The sequence below is a fragment of the Mchenga conophoros genome, linkage group LG7 (genome assembly GCF_057382185.1).
Source record: "Mchenga conophoros isolate Kocher_MC1m ecotype Shallow Benthic linkage group LG7, M_conophoros_male_GT1.1, whole genome shotgun sequence".
NCBI classification, from domain to species: Eukaryota; Metazoa; Chordata; class Actinopteri; order Cichliformes; family Cichlidae; genus Mchenga; species Mchenga conophoros.
In genome coordinates this window covers 9,819,953-9,839,055 of record NC_140532.1, presented here as the reverse complement: position 1 = coordinate 9,839,055, position 19,103 = coordinate 9,819,953, and the positions used below count along the sequence as shown (strand labels likewise).

Sequence of the window (19,103 nt, the reverse complement as noted above, 5' to 3'; positions counted from 1 at the left end):
TCAGGTGCTGTTTGTTGTGCACATAGGCAAAGCAACAAGGATATCAGAGGGGAGTGCACGTGAACATGGCTTCTGATTTCATGGTTGGCTGAAGCCAGTGTCATGGACACTGATGTCGTGGACAGTGTGTTTGTAGATGCCAATGACAAAGATAGAAAGCCTTAAATAAATGCTATAGAGTTAGTGTCAAGGATAATGAGTAGTAGCAGGTATGGTTTCTAATTACATTTGATTGCGTTCAGTTTTGAGGTATAATTTAAAATCTTTTTCCACATGGCTACCGTTCCACAACAACCGTTTATATTTTACTCTGTGTGCCCACTAATTGGACTTTGTAGCACTAGTGAACAAAACTGATAATGGTGGACTAAATGGAAAATATATACTCATAGATTAACTTAAGTTGTAGCACAGTGTACAAAAGCACCACTTTAATAATGTGGCATTTGGTTTTGGATTGGTTTTCTCTTGAGGAATTCCCAGAGCACTTTTCCTGTTAAGGCTTAATTAACTATGAAATTGAAAAGAAAAATCTAGTTTAGCTTACATGTCTAATTTGTCTTTTTCTTGTTGTTCAGTGATTTAAAAAATTAAAAAAAACAGATTTATTTTGTCAGCAACTGTCTTTATCATTGTCGGTAAAGCAAAGAATGAAGATCTGTGAAGATCACATTTAACCGTGAAGTGAAGTGATGTGGGTGGTTATCTTTCTCTGGACTAGCAAAGATCACAAGTCTGTGTTTGCCAGTAGGCTTGCCATGAGAGCTGTGCTTGAAATGCAAACATGACATTCAAATTAGCTTTGTTGGGTTTTCTGACCTAGAAAGGCAGAAACGCCACGGCATGATAGTGATGCCAGCGATTTACATGCAGGCAAACATCGCCATGGCCGTTTTGCCTTTCTGTTTTTGTTTTATCTCATGCATCCACTGATGTCAAGCAAGACTGGCCTCTGCTCTTTGGTATTTACATGGTAGCGACTACTGCCAGTGTCTGTCCAGCGAAGCATTGTCCACTATAGAGTCTTAATTCTGTGATGTGTAGATTTGTTGCTTTTGCCTGGGGAGAGGAGACGCCTGAGCTCTGACCGCTCACTGGTCAAAGAGGCTGCGTGTTGGGGACAGGAGGCCAAGAGATTGAGAGACAAGAAACAGAAGAAGGGAGAGTTTGAGAGAGATGTTGCTCAGTTGCTCAGGAGACCATGCAGGGTAACCAGGGTGACAAGCTGTCTGTGCGGTTTTTCTCTCTGTTGGAAACAAAGAGAGAGAAACGAGAGGGGAGGGAAGAGAAGAGAAGAGGGGGACAGAGGCAAGCAAAGTGTGACAAAAAAGATAAATGGGATGGCTTAAGTAGAAAGTGTTCTGTTTCATGAGATGAACCTTTGTGTACCCTAGTTTGATATTAAGACATCTCTGAATTATAGTGTTGATTGTATGGTTGTTCTTCCCCATCAGGGGCCATTTTAGTTGGCTGCAGCTGGACCGCAGGGTATTAGAACATGAATTCCCCAAGAAGTCTGGTCCCATTGTCCTCTACTTCTGTGTCAGGTGAGTCTTTCTTCTGCAAGTTAGTCCCCTCACACCAATCATTGTCTGATTGCAGATGTATGTGGGAACGAAAGAAAGAAGTCTGTACGTTCTTGAGTATACTCACACATTCATGCCATAATAGGAAGAGATTAATACGATTAGTTATGAAAAGCCCCTGTGAAATTGTTCTGATCGCAGTGTTTACTTCCCACCACAGGGCCTCTCAGCCAATGGCAAGCCTCTCATACTTCATCAGAATGCACTGCATGCAGATAGCATCGGATTCATGGCGACTGTACTCGAAACAAACAAACAAACAAAATACCAGAAACCTTTTTCCTATAAGGGTAGGGTTTGGGGAGGTGGAGAAATCAGCACTGTGCATCTTTATGTTGAAGCTGTTTGACAAAAAACACTCGCAAACTCATTTATAAAAGGTCCTTTTTCAGTGGAACACTGAACAGCACAGTCATTATCCTTGTTTTGTATAAGCCCACCATGACTTTCTTGCTGTTGCTTAACTGTAGTCATCTCTTTGGTTAAAAACAAAATGCTTCTTTTGACCAACTGTGACAGGATTATAAAACTGCACCACAGTTCACTCGTTTTCTTTCCACCGACCCTCCTGTAGGACAGAAGAATTGCAATACAGACACAGGCATGACCAAAATTCAGCATATAGCTGTTTATGATTGCATTTAGTGGTGTTATATATTTTATAGGCTTGTAAAAAAAAAAAAAAAAGCAATCCACGTGACATGAAAAAACACACATTCCTATCCACATACAGGTTCCTCTGAAATAAAATTGGAAAAATACGAAGGCTTTATTTTGAATTGTCCTGTTTTTTTCTTTACACCGCTCAGGTTTGTGCACGAGCTGCGTCAGAGTTACATCGATATAAATGCTAGGACCGTATAATTCTCCAGCACAACATTGCTATAAAACATTTAATAGTGTAAAGCGAAGTGATGCGCATGGACAAAATGTCAGTGAGTCATTTTCATGGTGGCATTTATATCGTGGCTCAAGTCATGAGACACGATATAAATGAGCTGTTTAGAAAAAGCATATTCTTAGCGCGCTGGCTGTATCCTGCTTAGTGGCGTCATTGCACAATGCCACAGCAATACAGTCAGAATATCTTAATTGTGTTTATACCTGCGTTAACTAACGGTCCTGTTGTTCCCAGGAGCCTGCATATACAAGCTGTAGTGGTAGTGTTGGTGGTTAGCTGTGTGGGGTGCAGGGTCACTGTGTGTGTATTTACACAGACTAATGGGTGTTTGAGGATGTGATGGTAGTGCGATGACACTGTGAACTCTGACACCTCATTGAGGCTTCATCCCCCTTCTTCATCATCACAGTTCCGTCTAATCTCTAACCTTAATCTCTCTAAATGTCACAGTACTGAATACACCCGCTCTCAACACATCCTTACACGTGCACACATTCAGATCCAGACTGTGGACTGCAGTGGAACAACAATCAGCCCAAATGCCAGGCCTGAATCTGTTATCAATCTGAGCATATTGTTTTTAATAAGCACAATATAAGGTTTGTTTATGTGTGGGTGCGTGTTTCTCTCTGTATGTCACGTTTCTGCATTCTCATGAGGTATTTGTGTGATGCGTGCGTTCCCAATAAGTGCTAGGCAGATGCCCACCTCCTGCTGATTCAGTGGGTGCTTTTTTTGGCAGTGTGGGCATGTCTCATCAACCGTGCTGCTTTAATTAAATGTTCACACTGAATATTGACAAGCACCTCTCATTCTCTCTTGCAGCTCAATGGGTAACGCGAATTAAGCCCCCCCACACCCCCGATTATTGATCTGCCTGCAATCCCTCTCACTCGATGCCTATATAGACCCATAAGCACTGAAATCAACACGCGCATTTCCGATTTATATTCATAAGGACATGTTTGCTGATCGCATTGTTCACAGAGCTATATCAAGTAAACTGAACTCTTTTATGCACACCAGATGGGGGATTTAAGCTATTTATCCGCTAATCGCACCAATTCCCAGTTTGACTCCCAGCTCATTCACATCTGTGTATGACAAGCTTTACCACCAGTGATGTACCAGTGGGTGAATGAAGTGGTTTGGTTTGTAAAACTTAGCTTAGGTTTAAAGACACGATTAACAGCAAACGATTTACCATCTCTGAAGAAGATGTCAGGTGACACTTTAGAGCAGCTGAGCTATATGGAATCTTTTTGAGATAACAACGAGTAGCTTCCTGGTGCACCATTCCAGCTTCCCTCTGGCTTTGCAAGCATTCATGAGCTAAATTTAAACTGCATTATTGTGTTAGTTCCCTGCTCACCGCTCTGCCAGAAGTGGGTTACTGTGTTTCTCTCGCCAGAAAGTGACAGCATCTCTGTGTGTGGTAGTACTCTGTGTTTGTGTGCGAGCGCGTGTGATCACTGCACACTGCTGATGATGCACAGCGAAGTGCATCATGTGCACATTCAATCTGCGTGTGTGTGCGTGCATATTCACATTGAGGAATGTGCACACACTCACAAACTGATAATGAATCACTGCCAGCCACTGTGGCGATGTGGTGTAAGGGGAAGGGAAAGGATTTTGGCATAAGTGATCAGCCTTTGGTATGGTGCGCCCCCATCTGGTCACTTTCACCACTGCAACCTTTCAGTCACATCTGCACAGTTTCGTTTTCATAGCTTTCCTGCATGCTAGCTTCTGTTTTTGAAGCAAACACAAAAAACACTCCTTGATGTATCTTCTTTCTGTTTCCTGAAGGTCAATGAACACCCTTGCTTACTTTGAAGCTGCAGGCGTGTTTATATTTTCTTCTGTGTTTTCAGGTTCTACATAGAGAGTATATCCTACCTGAAGGATAACGCCACCATTGAACTGTTCTTTCTTAATGCAAAGTCCATCATATACAAGGTAAATAGCTAGTTTTTTTTATGCATTTCAAGTACTGCTGGTTTCATCTCCTTCTCCTTTGGTTTATCTTTACATGCTATATGAATGATATGAATCCTCTGTGAAATTGCATTTAAAGCCAAGCTTTTTCTTCTGGCCTTAAATCATTTTTGGCTTTCAGTGGTTACATTTTATGGTGAAATTGCATAGAGTGCTGGGCTTCATGTTGCGTGCCACTTCCTTAGCCCATTTTTCTTTCTAAATGAAGAGATGCCACAAGAGGAAAGCTTGGACCTCGGTCCTGCGTGCTGATTTGCTGAAGCAGAAAATGTGAACCATGTGCATCATCTGTTACCCGTCATGTCATGCGCTGCTCCACATTTCAGCAACTAGCAAATGATTTTCATTGCCATCTGTCAGCGCTACGCCACAATTACTTTGGCTGTTTAAATAGCAATTTAAATTATGCACTGGAATACATACTTCCAGAAAGTTGCCTAAAGAGACAATTTAAAGGAGGAAAGATTTTGGAATTATTTTACCACTCAGTTAATATGGTACATTTTTTTAGAGTAAGGAGAGGCTATCCACTTCACTTAACTGGTTAAAATTCAAGCAGGGGCATCTAGTTATAGTTTGGTCAGCATACAGCACATTTATAGACACCAGTATCTAACAGTTATGTAATTTTTCCAGAAGAGGGCGTGTGCAGCCTGAAACTGTAAATAACTGAGCTGAAATGTTCTAATAAAGCCTTGTAGAAAACTGTGAGAGTGTCTAAAGACTCATTTTCTTTGTGCTAAAACGTCTTGTATGTAGCAAGACATTCAAATATCGGCAGTTGCAATATTTCAGGATGGTTAAAAAGGCTGGCAAAGTCCCACAAAGGGAAGGATTCATGCTCAGTCCAGCTAGTAAACATGTTAAAGCGTCTTCATCAAGATACCAATTTTTATCTGCTCATTTATTACAACTCATATTAGCTAAATACCAGTGTAGGAAAGCAAAAAAGAAAGAGAAACAGCACAGCGTAGCAGATATAAATGTGCTTCCTGCAGTCACTATTCTTGTAGTTTCTGCTGTGCTGTGAAAAAACAGTACAAACACACACAGTGTGTGCTGATTTGCAGCCTCACTGGGTGGTACACCCACGTTAGGTTTGTTCTGTCTAGTGTTTCATCCTGGCTGTTTGATCCTCCATCAAATTAAGAGGTGAATTGTAAAGGGCACATTCCTGGGATAGGTGACCCACTACTCACTGCCCACTAATCCTCTCTGTTAATGTACACATATCATGTCATATATATGTTTACTCCCAAAGTAAGTATTTGGCAAATTTTTCACAGGAACGCACCACATGTCACTAAATCACAAATGTTTGTACCAGTGTTGCATGTCTGTCTCTGTCTGTTCTCCCTGCTTGTTGCTTATCTCTTCATCTACGTGTTATATAACAGTAGTAAACATGCATGCATCCATGGTTAAATTCTGAGTTGGTATAGCAATATGTAATGCTAATACCCATGACCACTGACATTGGTAAATGCCATCTTAGGACAATATCAGTCAACAGGGTTTGATATTGGCAGATACCTGTAGATCAGTGCGTCCCTAGTAATGCATTTAAAACACACACTGGTAAATGTTCTCAGTAATCAAAAACCAGAGCATCCATTCTCACCCTCAACCCCTCAACCCCCTCTCCCAAACCCCTCCACTTTGTCTCTAATCTTTGATCTCTTTCTGCATGAAGACATCATGAAAAAAAGAAGGGTTATTGGCATCTAAGTGAAAGGAAATATCATCTTATCTCGACTGATGAAATGAGTGATCATTTCAGGAATGTCCACTTTTTACCCCCACAGGGATCAAAGTGTGTTTTATTTATTTGTGAATGTCTCCAATGGCCTTTGCTCACTCCTTTTCTCCCCTTTTTGCAGGAGCTAATTGAAGTAGACAGTGAGGTTGTCTTCGAATTGGCTTCCTACATTCTCCAAGTAAGCGTGTGTGTGTGTGTGTGTGTGTGTGTGTGTGTGTGTGTGTGTGTGTGTGTGTGTGTGTGTGTGTGTGTCGGTGTGTGTACCACAAGTTATTCCAGGGGCTGTTCTTTTCTGAAACCGTTTGAAGTTTTCCTCCAAACTATCTCCACAAGCCTTTGATCCTAATTGACGATGATTAAACTCACATTATCTACTGCAGTAATAATTGTGAGCGATTAAACTCTCATTATCTAATGTAGCTATCAATTTGATGTTAATCTGCAGTAACGCTGGGAGGTTTCAAATCCTAAAAACCTCAGTTGACTTTGGTAACACAAATTTTGGTCTACCAGATAAATGGTGGACAGGAATAGCTGTTGTCACAGAGAAGCACTTACGCTTCACAAATCCTCCTCGACTCCAGCCCTTTCCCTTTCCTGTCCCTTTCTCGGAGTAGGTAAGTCAATTAACCGTGGTTCGCAAGGTCATGTTACACATAAACTAGGCTGAGTAATGTGGGTGCGTGTTTTCGGCCTCCGTGTGCAGGTGCAGACACACAGTGTCAGGTATCTGCTCCGTAACTCTTCAGAAGTTTCGTTCCAGATGGTCGTTTAATGTTTCTCCTTGATTCCAGCATAAAAAAACTTAAAAGCACATTTTATGGCCACTGTTTAGTGCTCACATATCCACCTGTATAAATTGTCCTATCATCTTTGACCTCCTTTTCCCCTTTTTTCTCTTTCACAGGAGGCTAAAGGTGATTTCACTAGGTATGTATACTCATAGTCATCATAGCTATTATGTCCTTTTTGAGGTTGTTAAAAGCAACAAAGCCACTAAAAACTAAATATGCTAACGGCTAACAAAGTATCTTGACATTTTCAAGGACTGGATGTGGTTTATGGTCTGGATGTGGTCCTTTGCTCCCCTCTTGATCACCTATATCTGTGCCTTTAATTTGATTTACCTCACTTTCTTATTTTTCTCCTACCAGTTTTGAGCCGTTCGGATTTTCTCTTTTCTGCTGGGTTATATTTTCATTTTTGACTTATTAGGGGAAAAAATACTAATTTATGTGCAAGTTTTATGTGAGCTGGGGACCTCATGTGGCCCTTCTGATATTCATCTGTGTGATGTTGGCTTAAATGTATGTGATTCCTCATCCCTTTATTGTAGCATGAAAAACATACTACTACAGCAATCACCTTTGACCTCATTTCAACCAGTGAAAGGAGTAAATAAACACAATAGGGATGGAATGTGACACACTCTGGAGACATTACTTCACATTCCTACCCTTTTTCTTCCCACACATACACATAAATCTTTTTTTTCTAAAAGCTCATAGTTCCTGCCCTTTGCATTTCTCATCATAACTTTAGTTTTACGTCTCCTCCTAAAATACAGTTTTCAAGCCAAACACCTGATTTCCTTTGTTAAATGCATATCATATTGTTCCCAAAGAATTCAGTAAATTGACTGATTTTCAGTGCGGCTTATGTTAATCTGACTACGTTTCAGTAATCTTAATTGAATCTTAGTAAAACAGCGCTTCATTTCTCTCTGCATTTAACAGTTTAAAGAAAAAGATTTGAACAAAACACTATTTTTTTGGATGTTTTTCTGCACAGCTTGCACTTCAGATTGTTATCATGTATCCCAAAGTTGTCCACCCAACTGGTATACTTAATAAATAGCTACATAGTGAGTATCAGTCAATGCAGACGCACAGCTGTGTTCACACATTAAGGAACAGACGGGCAGGGTGGATGGATCTCTGCCAGGGCTTTAGCTCATAGGTTGTCATGTTCCCAGGGCTTTCCCCAATCTTCTGAGGCCTAGGCAGAGGCCGGAGAGAGGCTGGGGGATTAGAGTTGGGTATTAAGACCTCCTGCCGCTGGAGGTCTGAAAACTGAATCTGGGGCCAAGTTACTTTAGCTGTCTGTATGCTTCCCGGTCTCATTTAGTCTTTCTCAGTCTTAATCTTTTCCTGTCCCATTCCTGTTTTGTTTTGTTTTTTTGTATCGCCTTTTATCTTTCTTTATTTTATCTTTGTGTCTCAGCTTCTGTCGCTCTTTTCTTTCTTCTGCTTCCAGCTGTCAGTGTCTACTCTCCGCAGCTGTTCAGACAGACCACAGAAGCATTTAGACCGTGGACATTTACTCCTGTCTCTTAACCAAATGTCCCTTCTTCCAAAATGTTCTAAAGTTCATTTTAAGACTTGGAGAAAATCCTTTTTTTAATATTTAATTTACAACTTTTTTTAAGTTGTCCCCTTTCTACAGTTGATAGATATCTTCCAGGTTTGTGTGAAACTGTTGAGAATAAGTGTCGCTGATCAAGTCTGCTCTTTTTCTTTCACAGTAACGATGCAACTAGGTCTGACCTGAAAAAGCTGCCTGCTCTACCCACCCAGGCCCTAAAGGAGCATCCGTCACTGGCTTACTGGTGAGACACTTTTACCCAGAAAAACCCACCAAACGTTTTATAAGTTCACATGTTGTTTATCGTCTTGCTGATATTTTCCTCTTTTCTCTTTATCCCACCCCCCTACAGTGAAGATCGGGTCATAGAGCATTACAAGAAGCTCAGCGGGCAGAGTAGAGGGCAGGCAATCGTTAAGTAAGTGTGTAAATGTCTTATGTATTCACACAGAGATAAGGTGGTAACGCCTCTAAGAAATCCCCCACATTTTGGCTGGTGTAGTGTCACCCCAGTTTGTGACTCCAGTAAAAGCATTATGTGTTTCACACAACTGCACTGGGGTTTAGTGTGGCATGGCCATGCCAGCTCTACCCTTCACGCAGATGTTGAATCGGTTCTGTGACTACCTCTGCTGAAGCCTTAAAAGCACAATAACAATTCCCCCCAGTTCTGTCTTTGTACAGTACCTTTCACTTAGACGTGTGAGGGGGAATAAAGACACAAACACTCTGCCTTGAACAGGGGCTTTGTGTGAAGGGGGCTTATGCTTTTAGTTATGTTGGTCCAGCATATTGAAAGCTGTCTTCTCTGTAACCCTTACATGTCTCTCTTTCTGCTCCTCACAGTTATATGAGCATTGTAGAGTCTCTACCCACATATGGAGTGCATTACTATTCTGTAAAGGTACAGTTTTACTGCTCTGCCGTTTCTTTTTTTCTCACACATGCACCGCACACCACACACATTTTTTGTTCACTTTGGATCTCTAATCACCCAGTTGGGATTTTTGCACACATGATGGAACTTAAATTTTTACTGTTCCATTTGTGCAGTTTTTTCTACCTCTCTTTAACTTTCCCTTTCTTCCCCTTTGAGTCTTGCACAGATGCACAGCCGTTCCTGAGTTATTTTTGTTGTGTTACAGGACAAGCAGGGGATCCCATGGTGGTTGGGTCTGAGCTATAAAGGCATCTTTCAGTATGATTACCAGGACAAAGTTAAGCCCAGGAAGGTGAGATAATGCTCTTCCTGATCTATCTACCGCACAAACTAAACCGTTCCTCCTTCACTTTTTAAATTCAGTTTATTTCACCCCAAGAAGAGAATTTATTCAGGGAACATGTTGCTTTATACGGAAAGCTCTCTGTCTTTCTTTTTTTACAGTTCCTATCGCCTATTGTTCCATTCAGTCATCAAATGTATTGTGTTTGCAAAGAGCACTAACAATGTTGTATAATTATTACTATCTGGAGATGTTCAGTCTTAGAATGTTTTGCATCCTGTCCTTAATTTATTTCTGCCTCCTCCCAGTCATTTCACTGTGTGGGTTATCTGCAAAAACAATTCTTACCTCACCTTTGACTTCCAGACTGGTTTCAAGCCTTGATCTCTGCCGTTCACCTTTGTCTCGAAAGATGTTATTTGTGTTAACAGCGTCCTTGCACACTGATTGCCCACTAAGACCCTTACTCATACACAAACAGATGCACACTCTCAGAGACAGGAAATGGACTGAACACTGAACTCACCATCCTGACGAATGCTTCCTGTCACCCAAATGCTTTCCTGTTTGCCACTAACGTGTTTTGAGTGTGTCATAATTAGTGCATTCCAGTCACCAAGCCTGAAATTATGTCTCATTCAAGTGTGCTAAATCTAGTGGTTTCCTTGGTGTTAAGTAACCATGGTGATGAAAAAAAGGAGTCTGTGTATCTCACATCACCAGGTCATTCTGAGAAAACTCCGGATTGGTTGCAAACCGTGTACTTTTTTGATATAAAGCACAGGCTTACACTGTAAATTAAAGTTAAGTTGTGCAGCATGAATGGACTGGTATTTATATATGAAGTAACCGATTTTACACTACCCATGTGTTTATGGATTTATATTTAGAAGTTCTGAGTTGAGCATTTTGGTTGTTACCACCTTTTTTGGAACATACATTCAGCAGAAACTTCTCAATCACAATGTAGCATTAATTTTATATACATACATATATATATATATAGGTTTTGTAGACTAAAAACTAACAATTGAGGCCATAAACCTATCAGGAAAACATGTCCTGAAGTTTTAAATCAGGAGACTTCCCTTACACACTGTTTAAAAGAATGTAGAATTAAGTGAAGTGAAAACCTTCCATATAGGTTTCCCTTCCCTCCCATTTTTCTTTGCTGTAAATTTTTCAGGCAGGTAAACAATGGTATATATTTGTCCGATGTAATTCCCATCAAAAACTAGAAGGGCTCTCTACTAAGACTGATGCTATAACGCTATTGCTTAAAAACCGAGCTGGTTCTTCTTCGCCAGCTTCCATGGCATTCTATCCAGTATTTTTTCAGCACCTTTGCTGAGGAACAAACAAACAACATGCAAACTATACCTCTGTCTGGACAGAGAAAACAGAAGCAGGGGCCACTTTTTGAGAAGTGCCAGCTTATCAAGCATTCAGCTGCCATAGCAACAGTCAGTGTGACTCAAGGTCCATTAAGCTTTGGTGCTGACACCCTGACTTTGTTCTCCTTTCATACTCACCCTCCCTTATTTCTTCCATGCATTTGAGAGCAGAGAATGAGTGAGATTGGGCCTCTTTATCATGTTTTGACTCAAGCTGAAACCAAAAACTGACAAATTTGTTTAAAAAATTATTCACATTTTTATTTCTATATATGACTTTTAATTTCTATCGTATTTGCTGAATCTGGGTTATTTAGGTTTTCGGGAGAGAAAAAAATCTCGCTGATGATTTAGAAGTCTCAAAACACACTTTGCATCACATATTACACACTAGGCATTAAAGGGTTAATAAAACATTACATATTCAGCTAAACTCCACTGAACACAGTGAAGGTTTGTTCAATAATCAGATGATAAAAGAGAGTTAGCACTTCTTCTTTCCAGAGATGTGTTCTAGAAAAGACGAAGGTCATTCGAATGCTAGTAAGTGAGTGTCACCACTATTTTAACTGCAGGAAGTGCAGATTTGGTGATTCGTCAGCCCACAAGTCAGATGGATTCCAGCAATCACTGACTCACAGTGCAACCACTGTTAAAGTTTTCATTACTGTAAATCTGGGAGATGGAGGAGCAACGCTGATTATGAGACATTTTGGGGCTGTTGTCTTTGGACACAGGAACAAAAAACCCTAATGAATTAGAGAGTAGCTTCACGCTGTGGTGTACAATAGTTGTGCGCTAATAGTAGTTCTCTTTAATTAGTTAGTTTTTATAAGGGGAGATCCTGTTGTTTCTAAATGCAAGCAACCTACCACACCCTCAACTTTTTTTTATTAGTGGTTTTAAAATACCTCCTCCAGTCTTACCACATGCTAAAAGCGGACACACTAGAACAGTTCATCATGGCAGGGGTTTACAGTGGACCCACACACTGTTCTAATACTTCATTAGTGTCTTGTGACTTACTTAAGCAGAGATGATAGAGTCTGTTAGTCACAGACCGGGAAAAAACAGTATGATTAAATAATAAGAATATTTAAGTTAAAAACCCCTTCGTCTTTGTCAGCATCTGTTTTTGTGTTCTTTTTCTGAAACATTGAACAACAAGTTTTGTGACAACTGGTGCGCACTGGAACCCCACCCAAGGGTTAAACAATAGTTTTTGGGACTCCTAGTTCCAGTTATAGAAAAGAATACCTGGCTACACTATAGTTAAACCAATGTAAGCTATTTAAACTTTCTATTCTTTCAGTGGGCCTCTGGGAGTCTGCTACACCAAAGAAAGGCGTTTACACTCAATCAGATGTGACCTTTCATCTCCAGTGGATGTGTGTTTTTGTGTGCAAACATTATTGTGAGACAGACGTGGCTCCGTGCACACGGGCACCTCGTGTGTTTATGAATAATGACCAGTCACTTCCTCTGTCTGTGTCTGATTGTGCCATTGTCTGTAAGGCTTCTACAGCCAAATCGAAGAGGATTTATATCCACACGCACATGCCGAACCTTCAGCCTGATAACAGCAGCACCCGCCGGCTTTCACTGGAGTTCCCGAGGAAGAAGCTGCCAGCATGTTTTTATCAGATATTCAAGATATTAACAGAAGAAAGTCTTTTTTAATACAATAGGTTTATGTAAGAAGAGTACTTACATAATCTGGTATATACTTGAAAGCAAAAATGGCTAAATTTAAAGTTCAGGGTGGCATAATTGTGTCTCTTTGTAAATAAGGTGGCTCAAACAGATTCAAATACCTTCTGCGTACACGTACAGCTTATCCGCAAACATCAAAGTGCACTTTCAAAATTGCAGCAAGTCTGTCCAGCTGACAGTGAGGACAGTTTTAGTGGTCTCGTGCTTGAACACAGTTACAAACAGTTACAAACACCTATCTAATCTCCACAGCTCTGGCCCATATGTAGCCAACACTCACACAGTCACTCGTTCCATTTCTCCTCTGCCTGCTATTTTTAGCAGCATGCTACATTAGCACTTAACACTCCATTGACAACGTGCAGTACAGTAAAAGTTTTGATAAGATCACTGATTTTCTTTCATCGTGCACCCACAGGCACGCATGACTGTTTTGGGTTTTTTTGTTCATAATATTCCCCCCCCCCTTTTTCTCCCTCTCATCCTTCTGTCCATTGTTTTCCCAAGCTGTTAAAATTCCTCGGCTGTGACCTGTTCCTCCCTTCACACCCTTTCTCCTCTTCCCCTCCCGTTTTCGTTTTCGCCTTATTTCTGTTCTCCTGTTTGATACTCGTTTCATGTTTCTGTGTGTCTCTTACAGCTGATAGATGCAGACCGTCTTGTGTTCTTAAGCAGCCGATACTCTGCTCTTTCCCAAGCACGAAATACACTCAGACATTGAATGTCTGTGTGTGCAGGCAGAGAGGTCTGACTAAACAAAGCAAGGGCACTTCAATCGGCAGGACCGCAAAAAGCTTCTTTCCCCCGTATCACGCCCCAGACCCCTCATCACACACACACCACAACCGCAGCCCAGAGCAGAGCCCACAGTCCCTCAGGGAGGGAGGAGGGGTCAGAAGGAGGGGAGGCACAAACGCCCCCTCACTTTTTAACGCTCCTAGCAAAGCTCTAGGAGAGGAGGAAACTTAACTTTACACACTTTCTCTCCGCCAGCACAAGCACATGCTTACAGATGGTGAGCACCCACCACCTCAGAACTTTCAGCTTCCCTGCGCCTGGGAGGATTTAAGATACACATATGTTTTGGAGTACGTCTAGAGGGAACTTTTCTTGCCCAGCTGGGTTTGGCTTCTTTTAGAGCGGCGCTGATGGTTGTCAAAGGATCGGAAAGGAGGCAAAAAGAAAGTGAGATCTCCAAAGTGAGATCATCCAGTGCTGGGATCCTCTGTGGACACGACTGCCTGGTCTGGACCTGATCATAGAGCTCCAGATTAGGTCCTCCTCTCTTACCAACTCCTCCTTTTCAGCCCCGATTCCCCCCCTCCTCCTCCTCCTTACCCATTGCATTTTCTTTCAAAACAAATTGGAACATACAGTGAAGAGACCCGGCTGAAAGCTGCGCGGATTTAATGTGAAGCACGTTTTTTCTGTGAGAAGTCCTGAAGAGTTTCTGTTTTTCCTAAATCTCAGGTGTTCCAATGGCGTCAATTGGAGAACCTCTACTTCAGAGAGAAGAAGTTTTCGGTAGAAGTTCATGACCCCAGGAGGTAAATTTATATCACAAACTGAAGCTGAGATTGATTTGATGCCGTTCTTTTCTAAGAAACCGTTTAATTATCAAGCATTCGTGTCCTCTTTGTCCAGAAGTCCTCATTGGACGATCGTGATCTTAAATCAGTAAATTTAATGATGAATGTTCTTGCAATTGATCTGTGGTCTCAAGCCTAATATCTGGAACTCATAAAAGTCTTACATCAGTTAAGAAATGCCTTCCAGTAGCTTTTACTGTAAATTACCACTGCGGCCCGAGTCAATATGTTGAGATTCAGATTCCATACTGCGCGGTACACGGAAAGAGAGATAGAATCTAATTGAGTAATGGCTGAAAAATTTGTCTTGGCAACAGTGCAAGATATTGAGGATGTCCTGGTGGAGCCCGCCACGGATTGAAAGGCTGATTATTAACACGCTCGTGCAGCCACATGCATGCAAAGAATACACGCGCTCTAGTGCTCGCGCACACAAACATGCACACATATATGTTAAAACCCTTGGTAGTTGACCACAGAAGGATAGATGGCTGTGCGATAGCTCTTTTGCGGAGGAAGTGACCTCTCTTGTGTTTATTTAACATGGCTATATGTGTGGAGTGTTATTCCAATGACAGAGGGAATGGGAGAAAAAGAGACAGACAGGGTGAAGCAGAGAGCAGCGGTGTTTTCTTTAAAGGAAGCTGTCATTAGAGGGAGCTGGTCTGTTGCTCAGCTACAGATGTGTGTTTAAAAAAGGATGACTAAACAATGGGAAACATCGTGTGTGGCTTTGCAAAATGTATCTCTATCAGGACAGTTCTCCTCAGGCTTTAAAAGAAGCTCGCTCTCTAAGTAGCAGCACTAGTCACTGGAGCAGTCCAGTGGGAGTGTTTTCATTGCTGTAAACATGTAGCCATCTTTTTTATTCAGTGTATATAAGGAGGCTTTGTGTCCGCTCCTACTGTAGGGCGTCGGTAACGAGAAGGACGTTCGGTCACAGCGGCATTGCTGTGCATACCTGGTACGCCTGTCCTGCCCTCATCAAGTCCATCTGGGCCATGGCCATCAGCCAGCACCAGTTCTACCTGGACCGCAAACAGAGCAAGGTCAGTCTCTCCCACGACGTTTTAAGTCAAAGCGTACGATAGATCTCACGAAATAATTACAATTCTACAAGGCATGGTCAGCAGGAGTGGTGGGTTAACAGTTTACAGATGTGTTAACACAGCCTGTCCATGTTCGTCCATACAGTCAAAGATCCATGCAGCGAGGAGTTTGAGCGAGATTGCCATAGACCTGACAGAAACAGGAACACTGAAGACATCCAAACTGGCCAACATGGGCAGCAAGGGCAAGATCATCAGTGGCAGCAGTGGCAGCCTGCTCTCCTCAGGTCAGTGCGTGTTTGCTGCTTCAGAGGAAAATAACCACGAGGGGGAAATACCCCGACAAAGATTTGTCTTTGTGCTCGCATCTGTTGATGATGAGGAATCCTGCTGACAACCAGAGAGACAGAAACAGCTGTGACTGGAAAGAGACCAGCGTTTCTGTGTTGAATGTTCTCAAACATATACTGTGCTCACACCACACCCAGTGTCTTTCAGTATGTATAGAACACCACTCCCATGTCACACAGACTCATCCTCCAGAGGCCCCCGACTCCTCTAATTTTAGTGGGTGAGAGAATGAGAGGGGCAGAGGGTCAGTGAACAACTTTGCGTGGCCTTTAAAACAATGCTTATCGGTGCTGAACAAGTAACAAGTTTGACGGGAAGATTTGTAACACTAGCTAAAATTAGAGTTGGGAGGAAAAATGCCCTTTTACTCCCATACAGCCACATACAATGTGTTCCATGCCAGGAAATCAAGTGCAGCAATTCCATTGATGAGAAACACCAGTACTGTAACCTGATTCGCTACTACTGTATAAATCACTTTAAGTTGCATGCATTAGTCCAGCCAAGCATAATCTATGATTAGCATGTACGTAACTACATGGTCAGCTCTTTAAAGTATTTCACACTTTACTGAGTCAATTACTGTTGCCGGGGAAGAACACAGTTCCCTTTCAGTATGCGTTGTCTGCTTGGGCTTGTCATTTCGCCATTGATCACCTCGGTTAGATTTACTCCTTCCTTCTGTTTCACCTCCACCTAGCCCTTGCTCTTCTCATATATCCCTTCCTAACCTTTCTCTATCCTCCTCTGCGTTCTTCTGTAGTTCTGTTCGCACCTCATATCATTCAGTGTTTCTTCATTTTGTCTATCTGTGCCTTGTCACTTCTTTTTGTGACTACGGTGTTGATTTCTTGATGACTAGGGTAGATCTTAGTCAAACAGCATGAACGGGAACTGTGACACATCTGTGACACGTCTAAACGGGGCTTTCGAAATACATCTAAATTGTAAAGTCTTCAGAAATCTTTCAACGTGCAGGCTTTTTTCCTCCAAAACAGAAGTAATTTGGGTTCATCTAAGAATTATAGACAGCTGTTTATTTCTAACAAAACATTTTCACCAGTACTTTTTAGTATTTGCGTGTCCATCCGTCCGTCACCCCCACATAAGGGGTCAATGAGAGAGCAAGAAACACAGTGTGAGTGGGAGGGTATGAGTTGTTTTCAAACAAGACTGGCACCACCTCGGGGTCTTGGAGATGTGCGTCACCGACTTTGTCCTAAACTGCCCCTTCCTTTAAACACTCACACACTTGCACAAACACACCAGCAAAACTCAGTTTCCTTATCGAAACATTCCACTCACTTCCTTGTAAACATCCTGCAAGACTAGCAGGTGCACAAGCTATTTCTCCCTCTGCTTCAGATTCTGCCTCAGAACAGTACTCTGACTCCTGTCTTCACTTATGTGTTGTTTGCACCTTGCAGGCTCCCAGGAATCGGACAGCTCCCAGACGGCTAAGAAGGACATGCTGGCAGCGCTGAGGGCCAGACAGGAAGCTCTGGAGGAAACGCTAAAGCAGAGACTAGAGGAACTCAAGAGCATCTGCATACGGGAGGCGGTAAGTGAAAATAATTGTTTGAATTGGTGAATATTTTGAAAAGCGTAAATCCTTTCTAATCTCATTTCAATGGCCTCACACTTCCTACCTTCCTTCTCCTTAAATTTTTGCAGGAGTTGACTGGAAAGCTTCCAAAGGAATATCCACTGGATCCGGGAGAGGAGCCGCCAACTGTGAGACGGAAGATCGGTACCGCCTTCAAACTGGATGAGCAGAAAATTCTACCTAAGGGAGAGGTGAGGCCATAACTTCCATTTCTTTTACTGGCACCTTATCTCTCACTCCAGTCTCATACTCCCCAAATAAAAACATGAGCTCATTTAGCAGAGTCAGCATTTGAAATGAATACCTAATAGTATATGTATTTGGCCAAGTGGTGTAATGCAGCAGCTGGAATATGTCAGCGTTAATTAGTTTAGTGAGTTTATCTCCTCTTAAGCTAGCTGTAATGTTAATGGTCCGCACTGAACAGTAGTGCTGTTTAAGGGCTCTGTGTTATTCTGAGCAAATCAAGGTTTTCCTTAGGATTTAAATGAAGCTAATATACTCTACATATTACTCTCAAAATGTAGTGGGATGAGGATTCACATGATAATAAAGTAACTGATTCTATCAGAATTTAATTTTGAAGTAACAAAGAAAACTGAGAACCCTGAAAAGCCACAATCTGAGACATCTTGATCTTGTAAAGTAGCTTTGTCTCGCTGCCGGTTTTGTGCCACGGTTAGATTTTCCAGAGCAGCAGAACTTCTAAATATAGCCCGGCTGGTTTCTCACCACAGGAAGTGGTGATAGTAGGATTGTGTGTGCTCCTGCATGTGTGCAGGCATTCATGTGGGTGTGTTCCACAGAGGTTTGTGTGCTTTGAAAAGAATCCAGGGACACGATATCACAAAAGTGCATCGCAAGCACAAACGGTGTTTCTTGATCTACACGGAGTACCTTAAACTCGTAGACACACAGAAACAGAAGCCGCTCGGCTGTAGTGTAAAGCCACTGTTAGTGAGAGGGATTCTTCAGAAATGAGGTAGCCCACTATGAAGTCAACCCAAGTGAATACATCATTGTTCTGCCTCTGTGGAGACAAGTGAAATCATGTGTGTGCGCGCTCAGATGTCAGTGAAGGAATTACGTGCTAGATGGACACAGTGTGTCACAGGACTTTGTTTTCTTGTCATGTTCATGAGTTTTAACAGTAGAGGTATGTCTGTATACATTTTACTGTGCAGGCAACACAGTATATATACAGTGCATTAAACAGAATATGTTTACTTGGTTCACCTGTGTGATTTGAGAAGTCTCAGGAGAGCTGTAGAAGAGGAGAGGACGGATTGATGGAGAGGCGTTATTACTGGGGACAGAGTGTCTCAATAGAGATTATCCAGTGGTGAGAAAATGCACGGCTGCAGCACAGATAAATGATTTCCGCAGTGTGTTTTCTCTGGCAAGGCTTTCTGTATGTGTATAACCGAACTACGTTGCATGGGAGAGTTATTCTGAATCCGTATCTGCAAACTAGAACTTGTTATTTTTGGATCATTCCTACATTTCTGTTGCTAAAAGCTGCGAGTGGCTCCAGTAACTTAGTGCTTGTGTTACTCTAAGTTTGCAA

At 41.9% G+C, this 19,103-nt stretch overlaps 1 protein-coding gene across 10 annotated transcripts in view; it reads left to right on the top strand.

Annotated features, from left to right (window-relative positions):
• The window catches only part of frmd4a (FERM domain containing 4A), a 96,480-nt gene that overhangs the window by 68,915 nt on the left and 8,462 nt on the right, over positions 1-19,103 (top strand). For 8 of the 10 annotated variants that reach the window (XM_085281975.1, XM_085281976.1, XM_085281974.1 and 5 more), the window contains exons 4-16: positions 1,455-1,547; positions 4,365-4,449; positions 6,369-6,425; positions 7,155-7,177; positions 8,772-8,855; positions 8,964-9,029; positions 9,458-9,515; positions 9,757-9,843; positions 14,412-14,488; positions 15,438-15,579; positions 15,725-15,866; positions 17,358-17,491; positions 17,605-17,727. In XM_085281975.1, coding sequence (XP_085138101.1) covers positions 1,455-1,547; positions 4,365-4,449; positions 6,369-6,425; positions 7,155-7,177; positions 8,772-8,855; positions 8,964-9,029; positions 9,458-9,515; positions 9,757-9,843; positions 14,412-14,488; positions 15,438-15,579; positions 15,725-15,866; positions 17,358-17,491; positions 17,605-17,727 — 1,171 coding nt within the window. The remainder of the gene's footprint in view (positions 1-1,454; positions 1,548-4,364; positions 4,450-6,368; positions 6,426-7,154; positions 7,178-8,771; positions 8,856-8,963; positions 9,030-9,457; positions 9,516-9,756; positions 9,844-14,411; positions 14,489-15,437; positions 15,580-15,724; positions 15,867-17,357; positions 17,492-17,604; positions 17,728-19,103) is intronic. The other 2 variants (XM_085281973.1, XM_085281969.1) reach the window with 1 other exon arrangement.